Source organism: Sphaerodactylus townsendi, linkage group LG08 (genome assembly GCF_021028975.2).
Source record: "Sphaerodactylus townsendi isolate TG3544 linkage group LG08, MPM_Stown_v2.3, whole genome shotgun sequence".
Classification (NCBI taxonomy): Eukaryota; Metazoa; Chordata; class Lepidosauria; order Squamata; family Sphaerodactylidae; genus Sphaerodactylus; species Sphaerodactylus townsendi.
The window spans coordinates 90149142-90168220 of NC_059432.1; the positions used below are offsets into that span (position 1 = coordinate 90149142).

Here is a 19079-nt window from a genome sequence, read left to right on the forward strand (position 1 = left end):
TGTTTGTTACCCTCTCTGCCTCTCTCTCAGCTTCTCCAGGTCTGCCACCTTGGCTTCAAGAGAACGGACACGCCTTCCTTGTATGCCAGGAGCTCATTGCAGCCAGGGCACACCCGCGACTTCTGGCCTAGTGGCAGATAGTCATACATGTGACACTCAGTGCAAAGAACACTGGGAAGCCCCCATCCCCTGCTGGCTTCCTGCCTTCATATCTGCTTTGTTTATATATTTAGATATTAAACTTTTTAGTCAGTGCCCCTTTGAGCTATCTGTACCTACTATCCCTCAAAAAAATGTCCTTATTAATTAATTAATTTATTTATTTTTAAAAGAAGAAGAAATTGCTCTAGCCGCTAGGCCCACCGCTGGTTCCAGAGACTCGAACTAAAGACTGAATGACTCACCTCAGGAGCCCCACCTTTAGCAGCCCGGACAAAGAGTAACCCTTGTTAACCCTGTTAAGCCCCACCTCCAGCAGTCTCAGCTCTTAGCAACCTTACAAGGAGAAAAGAGAAAACCCTGCAAACCCTGTTAAAAAATACACTGTTTTAAAAGATGTGGCTTTGAGAAAGCCCCTCCAAAATGAACACCAGCAGGTCACTCTGCTCTTCCTGTCCAGTTGCCTTGTCCACTGCTGCTCCTTTTCTGCTGGTTCCAGAGACTGAACTAAAGACTGAATGACTCCACCTCAGGAGCCCCACCTTTAGCAGCCCAGGACAAAGAGTAACCTCTGTTAACCCTGTTAAGCCCCACCTCCAGCAGTCTCAGCTCTTAGCAACCTTTACAAGGAGAAAAGAGAAAACCCCTGCAAACCCCCCCTGTTAAAAAATACACTGTTTTAAAGATGTGGCTTTGAGAAAAGCCCTCCAAAATGAACACCAGCAGGTCACTCTGCTCTTCCTGGCCAGTTGCCTTGTCCACTGCTGCTCCTTTCTGCTGGTTCCAGAGACTGAACTAAAGACTGAATGACTCACCTCAGGAGCCCCACCTTTAGCAGCCCAGGACAAAGAGTAACCTCTGTTAACCCCTGTTAAGCCCCACCTCCAGCAGTCTCAGCTCTTAGCAACCTTACAAGGAGAAAAAGAGAAAACCCCTGCAAACCCCTGTTAAAAATACACTGTTTTAAAAGATGTGGCTTTGAGAAAAGCCCTCCAAAATGAACACCAGCAGGTCACTCTGCTCTTCCTGGCCAGTTGCCTTGTCCACTGCTGCTCCTTTCTGCTGGTTCCAGTAGTAGATTAATCACTGATAATCTATAGGGGCTTAGAATGCTAATCCCCCCCCCATCCACAAACATTCCTTCCTTACATGAAAAACTTGCAAAGAATTCAATGCAAATTTACATCCACACAAAAGCATATACGTTGACGCCTCAGGTTATAAATGCATGGAGTCAGCATTTCATAATTAAGGACATTCTTCAATGTATAGCCCTTCCACCCTATGAAATTCTCAAATTTCTCCCTTTAGAGTAGATATAAAATTGTATTGATTTTTTAAAAAATGTGTCAGTTAAAGTCTCAAATGGCATAGTGAATTAAAGAATCACAGGAGTCCTCCATCATCCCAAAGGAATGTCTGAAATCCTAGGGTGATAGCTAAAGCAAAGAATGAAATTCAGGATCCAGATTGCCTGCTGTATTAAAACAGTTTATGAGCTGCAATGAAAGGATTATAGTGGCAGGGAATTGGGCCCTTGACACTGTCAATCAATCAATCAATTATTATAATCTTAGATCAGCCTAGCCTCAGCAATGTGACAAATGTGCATTACATGGCTATAATAGCCATAAATATAGTACATACTTTTGGAATAAAGTTCTTTCACTTCTTTCATTTAATGGTCTAGAAAACATCCCCCAAAATTGAAATCTTGGGCAAACAGGCATGGAACTACATTAGCAAATTTACACTGGCACACTGGCCTTTCTTCCTTTAAACAAAGGGCACCAAATATGGCTTACAGTTCAATCCAGGCCCTGGGGTGGCCAGGGATGGCACTGCTGCCATGCCACCTCCAGACAGATTCCAGGTTGTGCAGGTAGCAAAAAGCTGAGAAAGCCCAGCTGCCTGAAAGCCCTCCATAGGGCTCAACAGAGTTACACCACCCTTTTGGCCCATCCACTGACCCGCCAGAATTCATGGGGCCAAAGTCCGAAGGAAGCCTATTGGTTTTGCCCCTGGGAATGCCCCCAGAATGCCTTCAGCTGTGTTGGGCTCCCTGTTAGGCTGATGCACTAGTGGAAGCTGTGACCGCAAGCAGGTTGGGTGCTGTGGATCTCTGCAGTGCTCATTTGCCTCCTTGTTTGCACTCCCGGCCAGCATAAGTGCCACGGGTGTCAGCAGGGAGGACAAACATATCAGCGTGAGGCCGCACCACTTCCTGTAGCCATTCTGTCCTCTCCATTTTGGGCTGCCCAGATGATAAAATAATATCAGTATTCAGTATACCATAAAAACATGAACATGTAAACCAGTGAACCATCACAACATACACTATAAAATCATCAGCAACAATAAAATATTAAATCAGACTCAATAACAATGAATAGTAATTCGCTTATGTATCAAAGGCTTTTGATACAAAAGTTATCATTTGCTTTGTAAGACTCTGTAGTCGACTGTTGAATGAAAACTGTTCAGTCTACCTACTGAATAGTCAACTAACCTGAATTTTATGTAAAACACACAGATGGTAAAAAGGGAATTTTGAGTGCCAGGGTGAATCCCACTTGCAATTAGTACAAACCAGTGGTTTGGATTGAAATTCACATAATTAAATAGTTAGCAGTGTATTAGGTTTGTTTATGTAAAGCTTCCAGATTTGGACACTGATGCAATTCTGATTATCAGACTGCAAAATTCATGTATATCCCAGTTCACTGGGCACTTCTCATTTTAACATGGAGAATTTCAATGCAGGTGTTTCCTTGCAAAGTTCTCATTAAAACCCCCAGACAGCTCCCTTTTCCTCAAAGATCTCCACTGATACATCCTATTAAAGAATTAATTTAATTGTAATGCAAACATGTCAATCAATGTAAAGTTATTTTGAAAAGTTTCAAACATACATTTATTCTTCCCCACTGTACTCACAACTCCCACAACCCCACTGTACTCACAACCCCACAAGTTCCTTCCTATTAAAGACACTATCAACTGTCATCCTTTTAATATGCAATCACACTCATTCATAGTTCTATAATGCAACAAAACGAAGTAAAATAACAAAAAAGGGAAAATAAAATTTTAAAAAAGGAAAACCCAGATATACACTGGACCATGGGCTTGTTAGGAATAGACTGGCTGTACACATGGTAAATGGGAGGAAGTGAGATATGCTTTACTTCTCTATTGACTTTCCTGCACAAGTTGTTTATTACATATCTTGCTGACAAATGCTACATTTTTCTGTGGATTTCTGAAGGTTTTTCCCCATTTAGTTCTGGAAATGCGTCTAGTTTACTTTTTCTGCATTGTTTTCCTGAACCCTTTTACTGTGATGCTTTGCCCCATGTGATCATAATGTGTGATTATAATGATTCAGTCTTTATTCTTCTAACCCGCCAAAACTTCTGGGCCTTTCTGTGCCCCCATGTAGTTATCCAATCTCCCTTTCAGCCATTTTCTCCTCTCCTTTTTATTTTAAGGGTAAATCAAACCAGGGTTGTCAATTTTGTACAGAGCTTCTGAAGTTAATGTTCAGAGAGAGAAGCAAAGAGGCTGGGTAAATTGGACCAGCTTTGTCAATTTCACATAGATCATTCCCTTCTACTTGTGGCAGCCAATTCTCCCTTTCAGCCTCTCTCTCTCTCGGTCAGCCATTCCCCCTCTTCCTCCCTTTTTGGACTTTCTTAATTTTCAGAGTCAGATTATCAGTAAGAGCCCTAGTGTGAGTGAATAAGTGAGTGCTAAGCTAACATTTCCCTCTCCCTCCTCCATTTTCAATTTCACATAGAGTTCCCAAAGGTAATGTTCAGGCAGAGAAGCAAAGAGGTTAGGTGGATTGGACCAGCTTTGTCAATTTCATATAAAACAGTTCTTTATCCTCAGGGTATCTTTCAGCCATTTTCTCTTTCCCTTAGTCACTTCCTCCCCCTCTCCATTTCTGCACTCACATTTTTACAACATTTTTTAGAAGTGAGACTATTGATAGAGTGCTGGTGCAAAAGGACAAGTGAGTACTAAATTAACATTGCAGAAGTAAAAGGCTAGGATCATAAAGAGTTCCTGATTTTTCATCTATTTCCCTCACCCTGAACACTTTTCTTTTCTCGATGGCTGGGTTTATGGGTTTTTGGGGAGAGGGTGTACAGATGTGCATATGGTGGATTGTGATTTGGCTTGTTGTGCAAAATGGTAGATTGCAACATTTTGAATGCAAACTTTTCCAAATTCAAAAGGGTCGAAGGGAATGCACTGAACATACTCAACTGAGAGATTCTCCAGTGTACACTAAAAATGGTTCTCGGCTAGAGGTGTACATCAGAGAATCTCATTGAAGAATGACAGAATCTCTTTTTCAAAAGAAATTAAATGTTGCAGTGACCAATCAGGGCAGACTTAACTGGGTCATGTGGACAAATCAGCAGTAATGTGATCGGGTATATCACTGCTAGAGCTCCTACACAGAAAAAGAAAAATAGGATAACCATTCCCCTCATCATGACTGATAGGATGCCTCTCCACAGCTGAACTAATTGCCTCTTATGTGGACAAGAAGAAACTGATTGAACAAAAACATTTGGAAGAGAGGCACGTGGACAAAAATTTTGTGGAAAATGATCGGCTCAACAATACCTAATATATATGTTCATGGCCCTATATTGTCTTTGATAAGGAAATATATGAATATAACCATCATTGCCTGGATACACTTGGTCTGATATTTTGAAATATTACAGAGTAAAATTCTTTCAGATGAGTAGTTGTGTCAGTTTGCAGTAGAGGAGCAAGATTCAAGTTCTGTAGCACCTTAAAGCCCAATAAGATTTCCACTATATAACTTTTCAAGAATTCTTGAGTTCTGTGAGCTCTCTCTGAGAGTTCTGTGAGCTCTCTCTGAGGGATATTGTCCCTCCTATCAACTCCTGCACCTGAACACACTGGAATAAGACATTGTTTTCCACTTTGTTGGGGAACATTTGAAATTGCAAATTACAATTAATTTACTGGTTTCCCAGATCATACAGACTTTTGTCAAAGTTATTATTGAACACATGAAACTATTTTGTCCTAAATCAGACCATTGATCCATCAAGGTCAATATTGTCCAGTATCTCATGCAGAGATTTTTCACATTACTGACCATCTGATAATTTTAGCTGAAATTGTCAGGAATTGAGCTGTGATCTGAGCCACAACCCCTTGCTTGCTCATCTTCTATACTTCCAAATCCATTTCTGTCTCATATTCAATTCTTCTTTACATTTTTTCTAAATCTCTGCCCTCATTTTTAAAAAAGAGAGCAAAAATCTTGAACACCAATATGATAGATCAGTGATGGCGAACCTATGGCACGGGTGCCAGAGGTGGCACTCAGAGCCCTCTCTGTGGGCACGTGCAAACAGAGTGCCCCCTCCACACACCTAGGCTGGCCTGGGCCGCTGGGCTAGATTATTAGCATTAAACCTAAGACCTAGTTTTGGGGAAGTAGTGTAGGTAACCCTGTTAAGTGCTGTTAAACCACCAAGCTTACTCCTGAGTAACGCATGCCTCAGAGCCAACCGTTTTTTCTAAACAAAAACCTCAGTATTGACGTTAAATTACCGTGTTGGCACTTTGCGATAAATAAGTGGGTTTTGGGTTGCAATTTGGGCACTCGGTCTCGAAAAGGTTCGCCATCGCTGTGCTAGATCTTTTATGAATATATTCCATTTTGAATGCTTGCATTTTCTTTTGGATATTCTGTCAGCATTTGTAGTCTTGGGGCACGATAAATGTGTCATTTGCCAGGAGAAAGATTTATCAAGAGCTCAAGCCACCACTACTACTATTGCTGGAGAGATCAAGGCACGAGAAGAGCAGAAGTAGTCTGCCATTGCCTTCCAGACTGCCTTGGTGATCACCTATCCAATAACCTATTGCATAGCAAACCCTTTCAATCGTACATTTGTATGTTTGGTAAATATGTTTAGCATTTACTTCTCACATGTTAATCCTATTTTTCCTTGAAGGAACTGATGGCAGCGTATGTTAGCAATTTTAGTATTCAAAGCAACCCTGTGAACTACGCCAGGGGGAAAGACAGTGACCTGGTTGTGTGGGTGTATAAAGTACCATCAAGTTGCCCCTAACTTGTGGCACCCTTGTAGGGTTTTCAAGGTAAGAGAGGTTCACAGGTGCTTTGCCACTGCCTGTTTCTGCGAAGCAGCCCTAGACTTTGTTGATGGTCTTCCATCCAAATACTAACAAGGGCCAACCCTGCCTAGATTCTGAGATGTGATGAGATGGGGCTGGCCCAATCTATTCTGGTCAGGATAGCTTATGCAAGTCAAGTCAATGATTAGCTGAAGTTTCCCTAATAAGATTTATAGTTCAGCAGTTCATCCTTGAACTGTGCCTTGTCCAGTGCAATCCACCATAGCATAATAGTCACACATTGCTTTTGTCTGAAATAAATTCTTTTTTTCTTTTTCAAAGGTCCGACCAAGTTTTACAGAGCACAACAGAGACCTGATGGTGCAGCAAAGTGATATTAACGAGAGAATGGAAATTGTGCTGAAAAGATGTCATTTGACCCAGGCACCAAAGGAAGACTGAAATGCCTCATCAGACGGAAAAAATCTTTTTCATAGATAGAGTTATAGATCCTTTGCAACTGTATATTTTAAGAAGGTTCCCCTTGACTTTACTGAGGGGTGGATATTAAGTTTCTGTGATTCTTTTTTATGAAGACTGCTGAAATTTATACTCTATAAATAAGGCATCCTTGTATCTTGTAATAATGCCCGTGCCTCGTAAACATTTAGCTTGTGTAACAGTGTGAACTGTACATGAAACATGAGCTATTTCTGTTGGCTTTCTCCTTGTTGTTCCTACTCTGGCAGTTATTCCTTATAGCTTTGAAAACTCCAAAAATCTTTAAAGTATTTTTTATCTTTATTTATTTATTTTATTTATTTATTCTTTCGATTTATAAACCGCCCCGTCCCCTAGGGGCTCTGGGCAGTGTACAGCATCCACAGATACACAATCAATTAAAAGTCAGTACAGACAATATAATACTAAATCCATTAAAATCTATTTAAAACAGCAGTTAAAATAACAGTAACAAGTATTCTATCATCTAATTCATTAAGATCACCCCAACAAAAGAAAGAGGGAGGTGCCAGGCTCCTCTCTAAGAGGGTAGTAAAGATGGTAAGGTGCATAGATGGTAAGTGCAGAAAACAAGGGGGGAGGAGGGAGGGGGTGCTACTCAGCGGCTGGATACTCCAAAGGCCCGGCGGAACAACTCGGTCTTACAGGCCCTGCGGAACTCACCAAGGTCCCGCAGGGCCCGGACAGTTGGAGGAAGAGTGTTCCACCAGGCCGGGGCCAGGGCTGTAAAGGTCCTGGCCCGTGTGGAGGCCAGCCGCATCATTGAGGGGCCAGGAACCACCAGCAAATTGGCCTCTGCTGAGCGCAGAGGCCGAGTAGGGGCATATGGGGGTAATGCGGTCTCTCAGATACGAGGGTCCCAGGCTGCGTAAGGCCTTAAAGGTCAAAACCCACACCTTGAAGATGATTCGGAATTCCACTGGGAGCCAATGCAGCTGGCGTAAAACAGGTTGAATATGATCGCAGAAGGCGCCCCCTGTGAGCAGACGCGCCGCTGCATGTTGGACCAGTTTCAGTTTCCGAATCAGATGCAGAAAGAAAGAGAATAATGGCATGCAATAGTTCATGCATAAGTGAAGAAAGTGCACAATGGCAGGATGCTTTGGTTTGAAGATGGCCTGATCATGGCTGGTCTTGTAACTCTGTTCCCCAGATCACTATTTTTTATTTTTTTTCCCCCAAACAGGCTCTTAGTGGCTTGCAATTAGTTCCTGACAGTAAGGGCTGTTCGACAGTGGAATGCACTACCTCTGAGTGTGGTAGAGTGTCCTTCTTTGGATGTTTTTAAAGAAAGACTGGATGGCCATCAGACAGGAGTGCTTTGATTGTGTGTCCCTGCATTGTAAGGGGTTAGACTTGATGACCCTTGGGGTCTCTTCCAACTCTATGATTCTATGAAGGCCCCTGTAGCCGATTTTGATAACAGTGTTTCTTTCCTCTTATTGAACCTCTTTTGTTCAACTAATTACTTTAACCCTCCATAAACATCAATTGTAATAAAAGGTGCTTTCCTTATCAAGTGCGACAATTGAGTAAATTCATATTTATTGAGCATTTGAATAAGATACTGACCCTTTCTGCACAAACCTTTTAAAATGTTTTGAGGCAGGAAATGAAATGTTTCCTCCATGGAGTTCCACATTGTTTTTACCCCGAAACGTTTTATTTCCAGTCTTAAATGAATCCCCCTTTAAAACAATCCTGGCTGAAACATTTTGAAAACATCTTCAGTTGCTGAGTGTTTCCCACACTTCTCTGCTTTCCTGAACTTCCTCCTTGGGGTCATTTTCTGAGCTTACTCAGTCCCCCCTCAAGGGAGATTTGAATTTTAGTCAGGGATTCTTCCATGCAGGACACTGAGAATCTCACAGAAACTTGAACAACACTGGTGAGGCCCCTTCCGCACATGCAGAATAATGCACTTTCAATACACTTTCAATGCACTGGATTTTACTGTGCAGAATAGCAAAATCCACTTGCAAACAATTGTGAAAGTGGATTGAAAGTGCAATAATCTGCATGTGCGGAAGAGACCTAATAGTTATCATGCATGACTTTCATGCACTTATAACCTACTCTTCCTCTGGAAAGCACTTGGCAATGATTCCACTTTTCCCCTCACAATAACACTGTTACACAAGGCTGAAAGAGAGTGACTGAGTCACAGTGAACTACTGTGCGATCCTAACCATTGAGGGGTCAATGGGTTTAGAAAGATACTTAGAATTGCACTGCTAGTGAGTTTCCTGGTCTGAATGAAAATTCAAACCCAAGTCTCCCTGCTTCAGCTCAAAAACCTGCACCACACCTGTTGTCCTTGTGTTTACTTTGTGTGTCTGTGTGTCTGATCAGCTACTGAGCTAAGGATCTCCTGACAACATGTCAAGTCACGTTGTCTTTAGTCTCAAGCATCGTCTATTGTTTCGACATGGGGTCATCCGCATTTACAAGTAGTGAATAAGATGAGTAGCTGCAAAGCCACATAGCGAGAGCTAGTTTTGCCTCATCAGAGTGTAATACTGGCAGGAAGGCACTGAAAATTGCCATGTGAAAATGTGTTTGTATTAGGGACACTGTGAATTTCTCAATTAACTTACTCTGACACTCATGATCAGACTGTGAACTGATCAGGGATATCATTAGATTGTATTGAGCAACTGAAATCTAATCACCAACATGTTTCTCGAATTCAGCAAAAGCAAAGATTTGAAAGGTTCATGGAGGATATAAATTGGAAGTGCAAAAAGAACATTTGCTCATAGCATCTCGATCCAAGTCAGTGGGGCCACGTGAGAAACCTGATTGTAGCAAGAGCTGTTTTATCCAAATAATAGATCCTTTCAAGACTTAACAGATAATTAATAAGTCTTACCTCTGGCTGCTTTCTCTTAGCAGCTATCAGCAAAAGCTGTAAAAGATGATGCTGTTCAGGTTGTTCCAAGCAAGACATCAGTGCAACCAGGCCTTTCAGGTGGCTGTTAATTGGCTGTGATTGTTTTTCATACAAAGACGGCAATACGCGTAGCAACATGGAATTCCCTACCAAGAGAAAGGAAGTAGAGTCATATTTTTTTTAAAAAAGGTTCCAAACCTTTTGCCTTTCCAAATCACCCTTTCATGTTGCAATATCTTTCTCACTGAAGCGATAAAGCAACACAGAGTCAGGGCTTTATTACCAGAGATTTCTGGGAATGATACTTGTGGGAAGTGATGTTTGTGCAGAAACACATGGCCCTACAAAAAGAAAGATACATAGAGCCCAAAGAAATGAAAACATTATCTACCAAGGAATGTGACTGAGAGAGAGAGAGACAACGTAGACCTGCCTATGAACCAAAACTGTCTGAGTTGTCAAATTTTTGTTTATGTAATTGAGCACTGAACCACACTGGCAGCGAACTGTTCAATGAACATGAAAAGGAAGGCGAGCCAATGAATTTGAACTACTCCCTCCCCCTTCTGGGTTTCAAAAATCTGAATTAAACAGAAATCTGGAAATAATATTTATGTTTTTTTAAAGCATAGAATTAGCATAAAGATATATCCAGTTAGATTCTGTTTCTGGAGACTGGAGAGCCAGTGAAGCAGAGAGACAAAAGAGAGCGAGCCGAACAAAATACGCTCACACGTTTTTGCGAGTGCGTTTGAAGATGTGTGCGCACAATTTAATTTGAAACCAGGCTTCAGAGAGAAATCTATAACATGAAACGCTGTACTAACTGGCCTTGGAGTGATTGAAATTCCATGCTGACAACATATGGAAAACATCTGCCTATCGCTATATTACAGAGTTTCACTCTCTAAATCTTCTAACATAGTTAAAACCTCTATGGATTCCCTTTCCAGCACAAGGGGGGGGGGAGTGCACGCTGGTCTCCTGTCCTTTCTTTCATTTTAATCTACTTGCTCTCTTGACATGGAAGTCAACCAGGTCACTCATTAGCTGTATGGCAGTGCAGCTTCAGAGTGTCTTGTAGAAACATCAGCAGTTTTTCCCCTCCAGCATCATTTTTCAACATTTCCTTAGAAAACTAAATCATAGCTGACCCAATGAAAAAGAATGTGTGTTGAGTTGCAACTGACTTGTGACAATCCCATTCACAGGATGTCTCTGGCAAGAGTGGAGAAGAGGTGGTTTGCCACTGCCTTCCTCTGGGTAGCCACCTCAGCCTTCCTTGGTGGTCTCCTGTCCAAGTCAGGGCTGTGGCCAACCCTGCTTAACTCCCAGGCTCCGGTGTATGCAGACTAAGCTGAGCTATTCAAGCTACTAACTGACCCCAAAAGCTATCCCACATAGTAGGACAGAATCAGAATCACAAATCAGAATCACGAATATCCATCCCTGAATCTTATATTTGCTAAGTTAGTTGCAAAAGTTATTTTCTCAAGAAATGCTTGGCGCCTCCAATTTTGTGTGCTTTGCGTGACGTATTCTGATTCAGAACACTGGAGCAGCACAAACCAGTTTAATTTACAATCTGCTTGTTGGTTGCAAACAGTGAGATGATTTATCATTGGGCAGTTTGGGTGTTTATGAGCAGCTCAAGCTCATATGGGTTACGTTCTGCATACACCAGTCAGCACAGGTGTCAAAACTTGTGGCCCTCCAGATGTTATGGACTACAGTTCCCATTATCCCCTGCCAGCATCATGCTGGCAGGGGATGATGGGAACTGTAGTCCATAAAATCTGGAGGGCCGCGAGTTTGACACCAATCAGCAGCAATTAAGACATGCATATTCTCAGACAGCTCAGTGTGAATTCCTACTTTCCTGCCCACCCATCTGTTGTTACTACACACTACTACGGTGTTTCCCCGAAAATAAGACAGTGTCTTATATTAATTTTTGCTCCCAAAGATGTGCTATGTCTTATTTTCAGGGGATGTCTTATTTTTCTGTGTTCGGTTCGTCAGGCGTGCTTCCAAACAAAAACTTTGCTACGTCTTACTTTTGGGGGATGCCTTATATTTCGTACTTCAGCAAAACCTCTACTACGTCTTATTTTCAGGGGATGTCTTATATTCGGGGAAACAGGGTATGCATCCATTTGTTTAAATAAATAGTGAGCAGTTCATCAATACAGTTAAGTAAAAAAAGCCTTACAGTTTGGACTTCATACACATTTGTTTCATTGATGTTCTTGTATGCATGTGCATTTTTCACACAGCCTTATAGTAGATGGAGTTCAATTATCTGAGCAGGGAACAGTCTTAAGCAAGTCTACTCAGAAATATATCCCACTTATGCAGTAGGAGTTACTCCCATGAAGCTGTTCTTAGGACTGCAGTCTCAATCACTGATAATTCTGGGGAAGAACAAATTTTACCCGTTATGTAGGAACGGTGATAGAAGGAGGATAGTTTGCAAGGCAGAAAAAAAATGAGACTCCTCTACCACCACAGCTATTGTGCAGTCACAAAGCTATTCAGCATACTGTTCAAGCTGGACAGCACCTAGGCAAGGAGATCCAAGGCTTGGCTCACAAGTACAGTATATTCACTGCAAAGGACTCAGCATCTCTAATTCTGACAGTACAGCTTCACCTGCTGTTTTTCTGGGCTTTGTCCTGAAACATATTGGGAACTCCTGAGCCAATCTGCTATGTATCCTAAATGACGCTCCTGTCTGATTAGAATTCCCTTTCTGGGACCTACTCAAGGTAAACCAGTCTCTCATTAAAGAAGTCATGTTGCTTCCCACAATGTCTTGACAAGAACTTCACAATAAATGTTGTCTGTTTCACATTTGCTGAGTGCCTATCTTTCTGTAATATGCGATGGCAAGGGGTAACCTGCAGCCCCTTCCCAAGAGCAAAATTACACACTGGCATGCTGTACATACTGTGCTATAATAGATTTTTTCCCTATTATATATTTTCTGCCTTATTCTTCTTTTGGTGTTTTTTTGTGAATGAAACTAACAGGAAAGCTCCAAATGTAGAACTTTTATGGATCCTGCGGCTTGTATTTTATCTATTCTAAGCCCTGACTTGCATAGCCCCAGGCTAGACTGATCCTGTCAGATCTCAGAAGCTAAACGGGTTGATCTGATTAGCATTAGGGGTGGTGATTCAGTTGCCTACCCCCAAAAAGCCATATCAGCTTTTTCAGCTTTTTTCTTTAACAAAACAAACAAAAATTAGGCAAAATTCGGTTTGCGGTTTTAAAAACCCTTTAAAAACTGGTAAAAAGCTGAATAAAACAGATGGGTATTGACTTGAATCACCTGTACTGAAAAAATCCAGATTTTTAAAATCTGAACCTGAAATGTATCAAATAAAAAAAATTGTGCTCACTCCTAGCTAGTATTTGGATGGGCAAACTCCAAGGAACACAGGATCATGACATAGGATAGATTAATTGTAGCCCAGTACCTTTATCTCCTGGTTGAGCCCCGGTGGCGTAGAGCAATCACCTTTAGCTAGGTGTAATGCCCTGCCTTCTTCCTTTAGCCTTGGACGCCCCCTTGGAATCCCACATAAAGAAAGGAAATGCCCGTGTGGCATGGGTTCTGTGGAAACAGTATCTCATATGCTGTTGAATTGTCCTTTTTATGAGATAGGTAGGAAGAAGCACATAATCCCCTTCCTGCATGGAAGTGAAGGCATTACAGATACACAGAAGGTTATATATCTTTTAAACAGCCACAACTACGAGCTGTTGGAAGCGGTGGCTAAATTTTTAAATGGTGTTATTTTAACTTGTCAGAAGTTGTAAAGTTGTAAAGGCTGTTATTATCTTGCTAAGTTAATCTTAAACTATTTATATGCCATTAAAGGTATTCGAAATCGACATAGGATCATGACAAGGAGGCAGATAATGGCAAACCACCTCCAAATGTCCCTTGCTTTAAAAACCTTATGGAGTCAGCATAAGTAAGCTGTAATGTATCCATAGAAAAAATACAGGAAAAAAAAAGCTAGGTTCAGGTATGCTTTTATGTTGCTTTATGTGATTTTCTTTTTTTTAAATGCTCTATTGGTTTTATGGCTGCAAGTTTGAGATCACTTTACTGCTGGCTGGGTTTCTTTTGCCTGGGTTGGTTGTTTTACATTTATTTGCAAATTGCCTCTGGAAAAGCAGTACGGATTTTTTTCCCTAAATAAATAAGCAATTGTTCTCACCAACAGGCCCCAATTTGAGTAGAAGGTTCACTAGACTTGGGAGCATGGATGTTTTGTTTTCTCAATGGGAAAAATGGTGATCGGCAACCAGCGATGTGTTTCTTTAAGTACACATCTGTTCACAAGAACACATCTGTTCACAAGAACACATCTGTTCACAAGAACAGGAACCCATCAGGTCGTTTGAGTTAAATTCTGCACATTTACATGGGAAAGTATATCGACAGCAGATATTATACATGATAGCTGAACAGATCCTCCATGTTCATAGGAAGAGGGCTTCTGAACACCTGTTGCTCAGGAGGGGGGAGAAAATAACAAGTTATTGCCTTCAAGGCTTACTCACTGGTTTCCTGGATAGCTGTACTGAAAATTGAATATTCATGTAAACGAATCCTTTATGTGTCAAGGGCTTTTAAAATGTTTTTTGTGTTCAAAGCTATGATTTACATTAAAGTCAACTGTTTCATAAGTTGCAACATATCAATGTTGTTCAAGCATTACCACCACAATTGAATGTTTTACCTCATTTTGAAACTCTGAGGCAATCTGTGCATTATTTGAACTTCCCCTCTCCCTCATGCCTCACAGCTGTCATGGAATCCACAGCATCATCAACTGTTTTGTCTAGGAATGTTTGAGTCAGGGGCTGACTGGGAAGGTTTGCCTCATAGTCTTGACCTGATCCTTCGCAAACCTTTCTTCATTGCTGCACGTCGAACATGAGTACTGACACTGACCTGAACGAGACACAGGATGCTGCTGATGAAGCAACAGTCGGGGAAACTCCTAGCCAGACATCCTTATATTTTAGCCTTGTGATTAAACAACTCTGCTTGCAACAGCAGGCCTCTTCAAACCAGTACATTCTTGCTCTAGATATCCAAATAAGGCATCTTCCAATTCTTCTTCACACTGCCTGAATAATACAGAGATGGTTCCCAGCAGCAGCCATCTTATGTTACCGTTATTTACCCTATATATCTACTGCTACTAAAAGAAGTTAGCATCAGTCTAGAATTTTCATTTTCAATTCTTCAACAGTGTGTGAAGAGATGTTTATTCTTAAATACAGAGGTACTTCCTCATATCAAGTTTATTAAATCATTGGGCCCTTGTGAATGAAAAAGTGTGAGGTGAAAGTTGGCTAGCAGATGTTTCCAGTGGGAAAATGATGAGTTATTCCAATGTAATGAAGAAAAGAAGACCCAGTTCTAGATCTCCTTGTCCAAATATCCTGGTGATGCAGTAGAAGTCCTGAATCTCTGTCTGCTGTACTTAAATGGCTAAGAATGAACAAATGGAAACTAAATCCTGACAAGACAGAGGTAATGTTGGCTGGGATGACAGAGATCCCACTTCATTGGAGTTCAGTTAACCCATGCTGACCCAGTCAAGAATTTATGTGTTACACTGGATCCAACATTACTGATACAAAAGCAAGCTATTACAGCTGCAAAACATATTTTCAGCTAAATTGCTTTAACTGAAATTGGAAGGTGGCCCCCTACTTTGACATGGTGATCTGCAATGCACTTTCAAAATCAACTTGGAGACTCCAGTTGGTACAGAATGCCACATTGGCTACCCTGTTAAATTGACTGCAATCGCTTACACTATCTAATTCATCTTGAGTCTCAGTGGAGGGGAAAGTGTTATAAACAATGAAAATAAATAAGCAGGAAATATCTTATGCCTAACAAATCCACTCACACCACAACTGAAGTAGTCTTGCTTGTCCACCTGGTTGAACTCTGAGTCTGACGGTGGTCTATATCACTATTCCTAGTGGTTTTTGATCCTATCAGTTATGGTTTCCTTCAGAAATCTGTAGCTGGGGTGGACTTCAGTGTTACTAATTTGAAGTCTTTTCTGTTGGATAATGCTATTTACCATGTATACCCTGTTCCAAATAAAGACCTACGTAAAATTGTAACTTCATCTGCCATTTCCTCCTGCCCCCACCCTGCACATGCTCCACACTCCACGCAACCTGGTCTGGACTAAATGATGAGTGGAGGGGTGGAGCACATGGAGAGGGGGCAGGAGGAAACGGAGGATGAAGTTACATTTTCACTTAGGTCTTTATGTGGAACAGGGTATATAAGAAATTGGCGGGAGAGGTTAACCCAATTTTTGCAGTGCAGTGTCATCAATTTACTGATGATACACAACCCTCATTCTCCTTTCAATTTCTATAGACAAAATGGAAACACTTAGTTGATGTTTGAAGGTGGCAAAGAACTAGGTGTGGGCAAATAAAATGAAGCTCAAACTACTAGCCACGGACAGTACACTATTAGTTGGAAGTAGAGATGAACTGTGTACATTTACAATTAGTTCCGGATGGTACTGCCCTCCTCCTAAAGAATCAGGTTCACAGTCTGGGGTATGTAAGGCTCTGGTTCTGCTGCTTCAGAATCAGGCTGGAGAGGCCTGATCACATTGCCTGTTCACATTGGATCACTAGATCAGAGCATTCCTAGTGAAGGCAAATCTGACCACAATTACAAATGCCTTGATGACATCCAGGCTGGATCAAGGCAACGTGTTCTATATCCAGGACTGACTGTGAAGCATGTCTGAAGACTTTCACTGGTGCCAAATGCAACCCGGGGTTTTACTTGGGGCCCCCCTGCAGAGATCACATTTTACCAGTATTGGACCAAGCGCACTGGCTGCCAGCCCATTTCTTGCTCCAATTTAAAGACTTTGGAACTCTCAGCTCTGAAAAACTTGTCTTGTCCCAAAATACAATCACCGTTACCACTGATGTTCAATTTCATACCATCTGTATTCTGAAAAGATGACGCTCAAACACTAGGTGGGGTATCAATACCAACATATTTTTGCAAGTAACCTTGTTTGAACTGTGGAAATTTAGAACTGAATGAAAACATATTTTACAACGGTGTTGTGAGGAAATTGCTCTTTTTTTTTGGAGTCAGTTGTGAGATTTCCTTCTCACATGACTTTGCTAAGAAATCCAAATGAAAAGTGGGTTGCTGTGATCCTGTCTTGTATGCGCCACTTCCATGTAACTTGCCAAGAAAAACAGCATTTAAATATACTGCACCGTTCTAAACTGATGTGATGTGTGCGTGTATATATTTTGTATTCATGTGTGCTTACGAAAGAACAGAACATTATGCGAGTTCTCCTCAGATTTCCCTCTCAGCAGGAGTTCTGTTCTAAGATGACTGACAAACATTCTGAAAATATTGTTTTTGCAGCAAAAAAAAAAATCCATATTCATCCAACACTGAACCAATATACCCCATGCTTACAGCAGACTTGCCACCCTTGAGATTGGCCAAATTGAGCCCATCCCAAACTACATCAGCTTAAAAAAATCTCACTAAACTTTCTGTTTTGTTGCCTCCTGCTGAGTTCCTGTCTCGTACAACACATGGCGATGTATAGTATTTGTGTTGGAAAATTAGAAGTTTAGCAAGCCTCATTTACAGAAGGCATAAGGTGTATAATATTGCTGGAATAGCTCAAACTGCAGCTAATTCCCATTAGCAGGTATCACATATGACATTCATGTTGCGGATGAACTGATGCAGCCTTTTAGTTTCTTTTTCATCCTGTATGTTGCCGTCATTGGTTTTGGCACAATACTAGAACCAGGGGGCATACATTGAAAATGCTCGGGGGAAGAATAAGGACTAATAAAAGGAAACACTTCTTCACGCAACGTGTGATTGGTGTTGGAAATATGCTGCCACCTGAGGTGGTGATGGCCACTAACCTGGATAGCTTTAAAAAGGGCTTGGACAGATTTATGGAGGAGAAGTCGATCTATGGCTACTAATCTTGATCCTCTTTGATCTGAGATTGCAAATGCCTTAGCAGACCAGGTGCTCAGGAGCAGCAGCTGCAGAAGGCCGTTGCTTTCACCTCCTGCATGTGAGCTCCCAAAGGCACCTGGCGGGCCACTGCGAGTAGCAGAGTGCTGGACTAGATGGACTCTGGTCTGATCCAGCAGGCTCTTTCTTATGTTCTTATGTATTGCTGTCATTTATTATTCTTTTTTCTTATAGCATTTTAACACCATTTATATGCCAGCTCATGGTTGACTCAGCCTTCCATCCTTTCAAGGTCACTAAAATGAGCACCCAGCTTGCTGGAGATATGTGTAGATCGGGAAAGGCAACGACAAACCACGCCATAAACATAGTCTGCCTATCAAATGTCATGATGTGACAGCACTGTATGAGACAGTAATGACCCAGTGCTTGTACAAGGGACTATCTTTACCTCTATCTTTATAGGTAACTATGCAATTGATGCACAAAAATGCATACTGTTGGAGGAAATTTTCACAAAGAAACAGAAAATAAAACTGTTATGGGTTTGTTTCTCACAAGGATGAAGCATACTCAATATTCGAATTGACCATGTAAATTCATGAATTTGGTGACCTTCCTAATTTACATGTAGATTGTTGAGGTTTAAGAAGAAAAATATCCTGCTTTGAACACTGAGACTAGCACAGAAAAAAATAAAAGACAAAATTATTAAACATATTCGGATGAACTGAAATCCCCCTGAAAAAAACAAATTCAGCTTTTTCTGGGGATTTTTTGACCCTCTCCCCAAAAGTGACTATTCAGGCACGACCAAATAACCAAACTCTAAAAAATCTGAAAAAGTGTTTCAGTTTCTTTGGCTTTCAGCTATTTCTCCCTGCCACCTGTGTGTACACAGAGCTGTGTATATGCAGCTCTCCCTTGCTGCCTTTGAAACCTGCTTGAGTTTCAGAGGTGGCAGGGGGAGGTAGTTGAAATCTGAAATGGTCTTGGGGCAGCAGGGCAGCCAGCCTACATTCAGGTCTGTGGCTGGAAATTTTTCAAGTTCAGCTTTTAAAAACCAAAAATAAATAAATCGAAATAGCTGAAAAAGCCAGAGTGTGATTTCAGCTTTTTGGAAAAATTCCAAGTCTTTTAAAGTCCCCCCCAATACATACATACATACATACATACATACATACATACATACATACATACATACATACATACATACATACATACATACATACATACATACGTGTGTGTGTATATACGTATATTGAATACCCCAATTATTCTACTCTTTAGAACCAGAGTTAAAAACAGCCAATAGATCAT

General features: G+C 41.2%; 1 protein-coding gene across 1 annotated transcript in view; it reads right to left on the reverse strand.

The window, feature by feature from the left end:
- The window catches only part of VEPH1 (ventricular zone expressed PH domain containing 1), a 134371-nt gene that overhangs the window by 80712 nt on the left and 34580 nt on the right, over positions 1-19079 (reverse strand). Inside the window, exon 5 of the mRNA XM_048506926.1 lies at positions 9695-9861. Coding sequence (XP_048362883.1) covers positions 9695-9861 — 167 coding nt within the window. The remainder of the gene's footprint in view (positions 1-9694; positions 9862-19079) is intronic.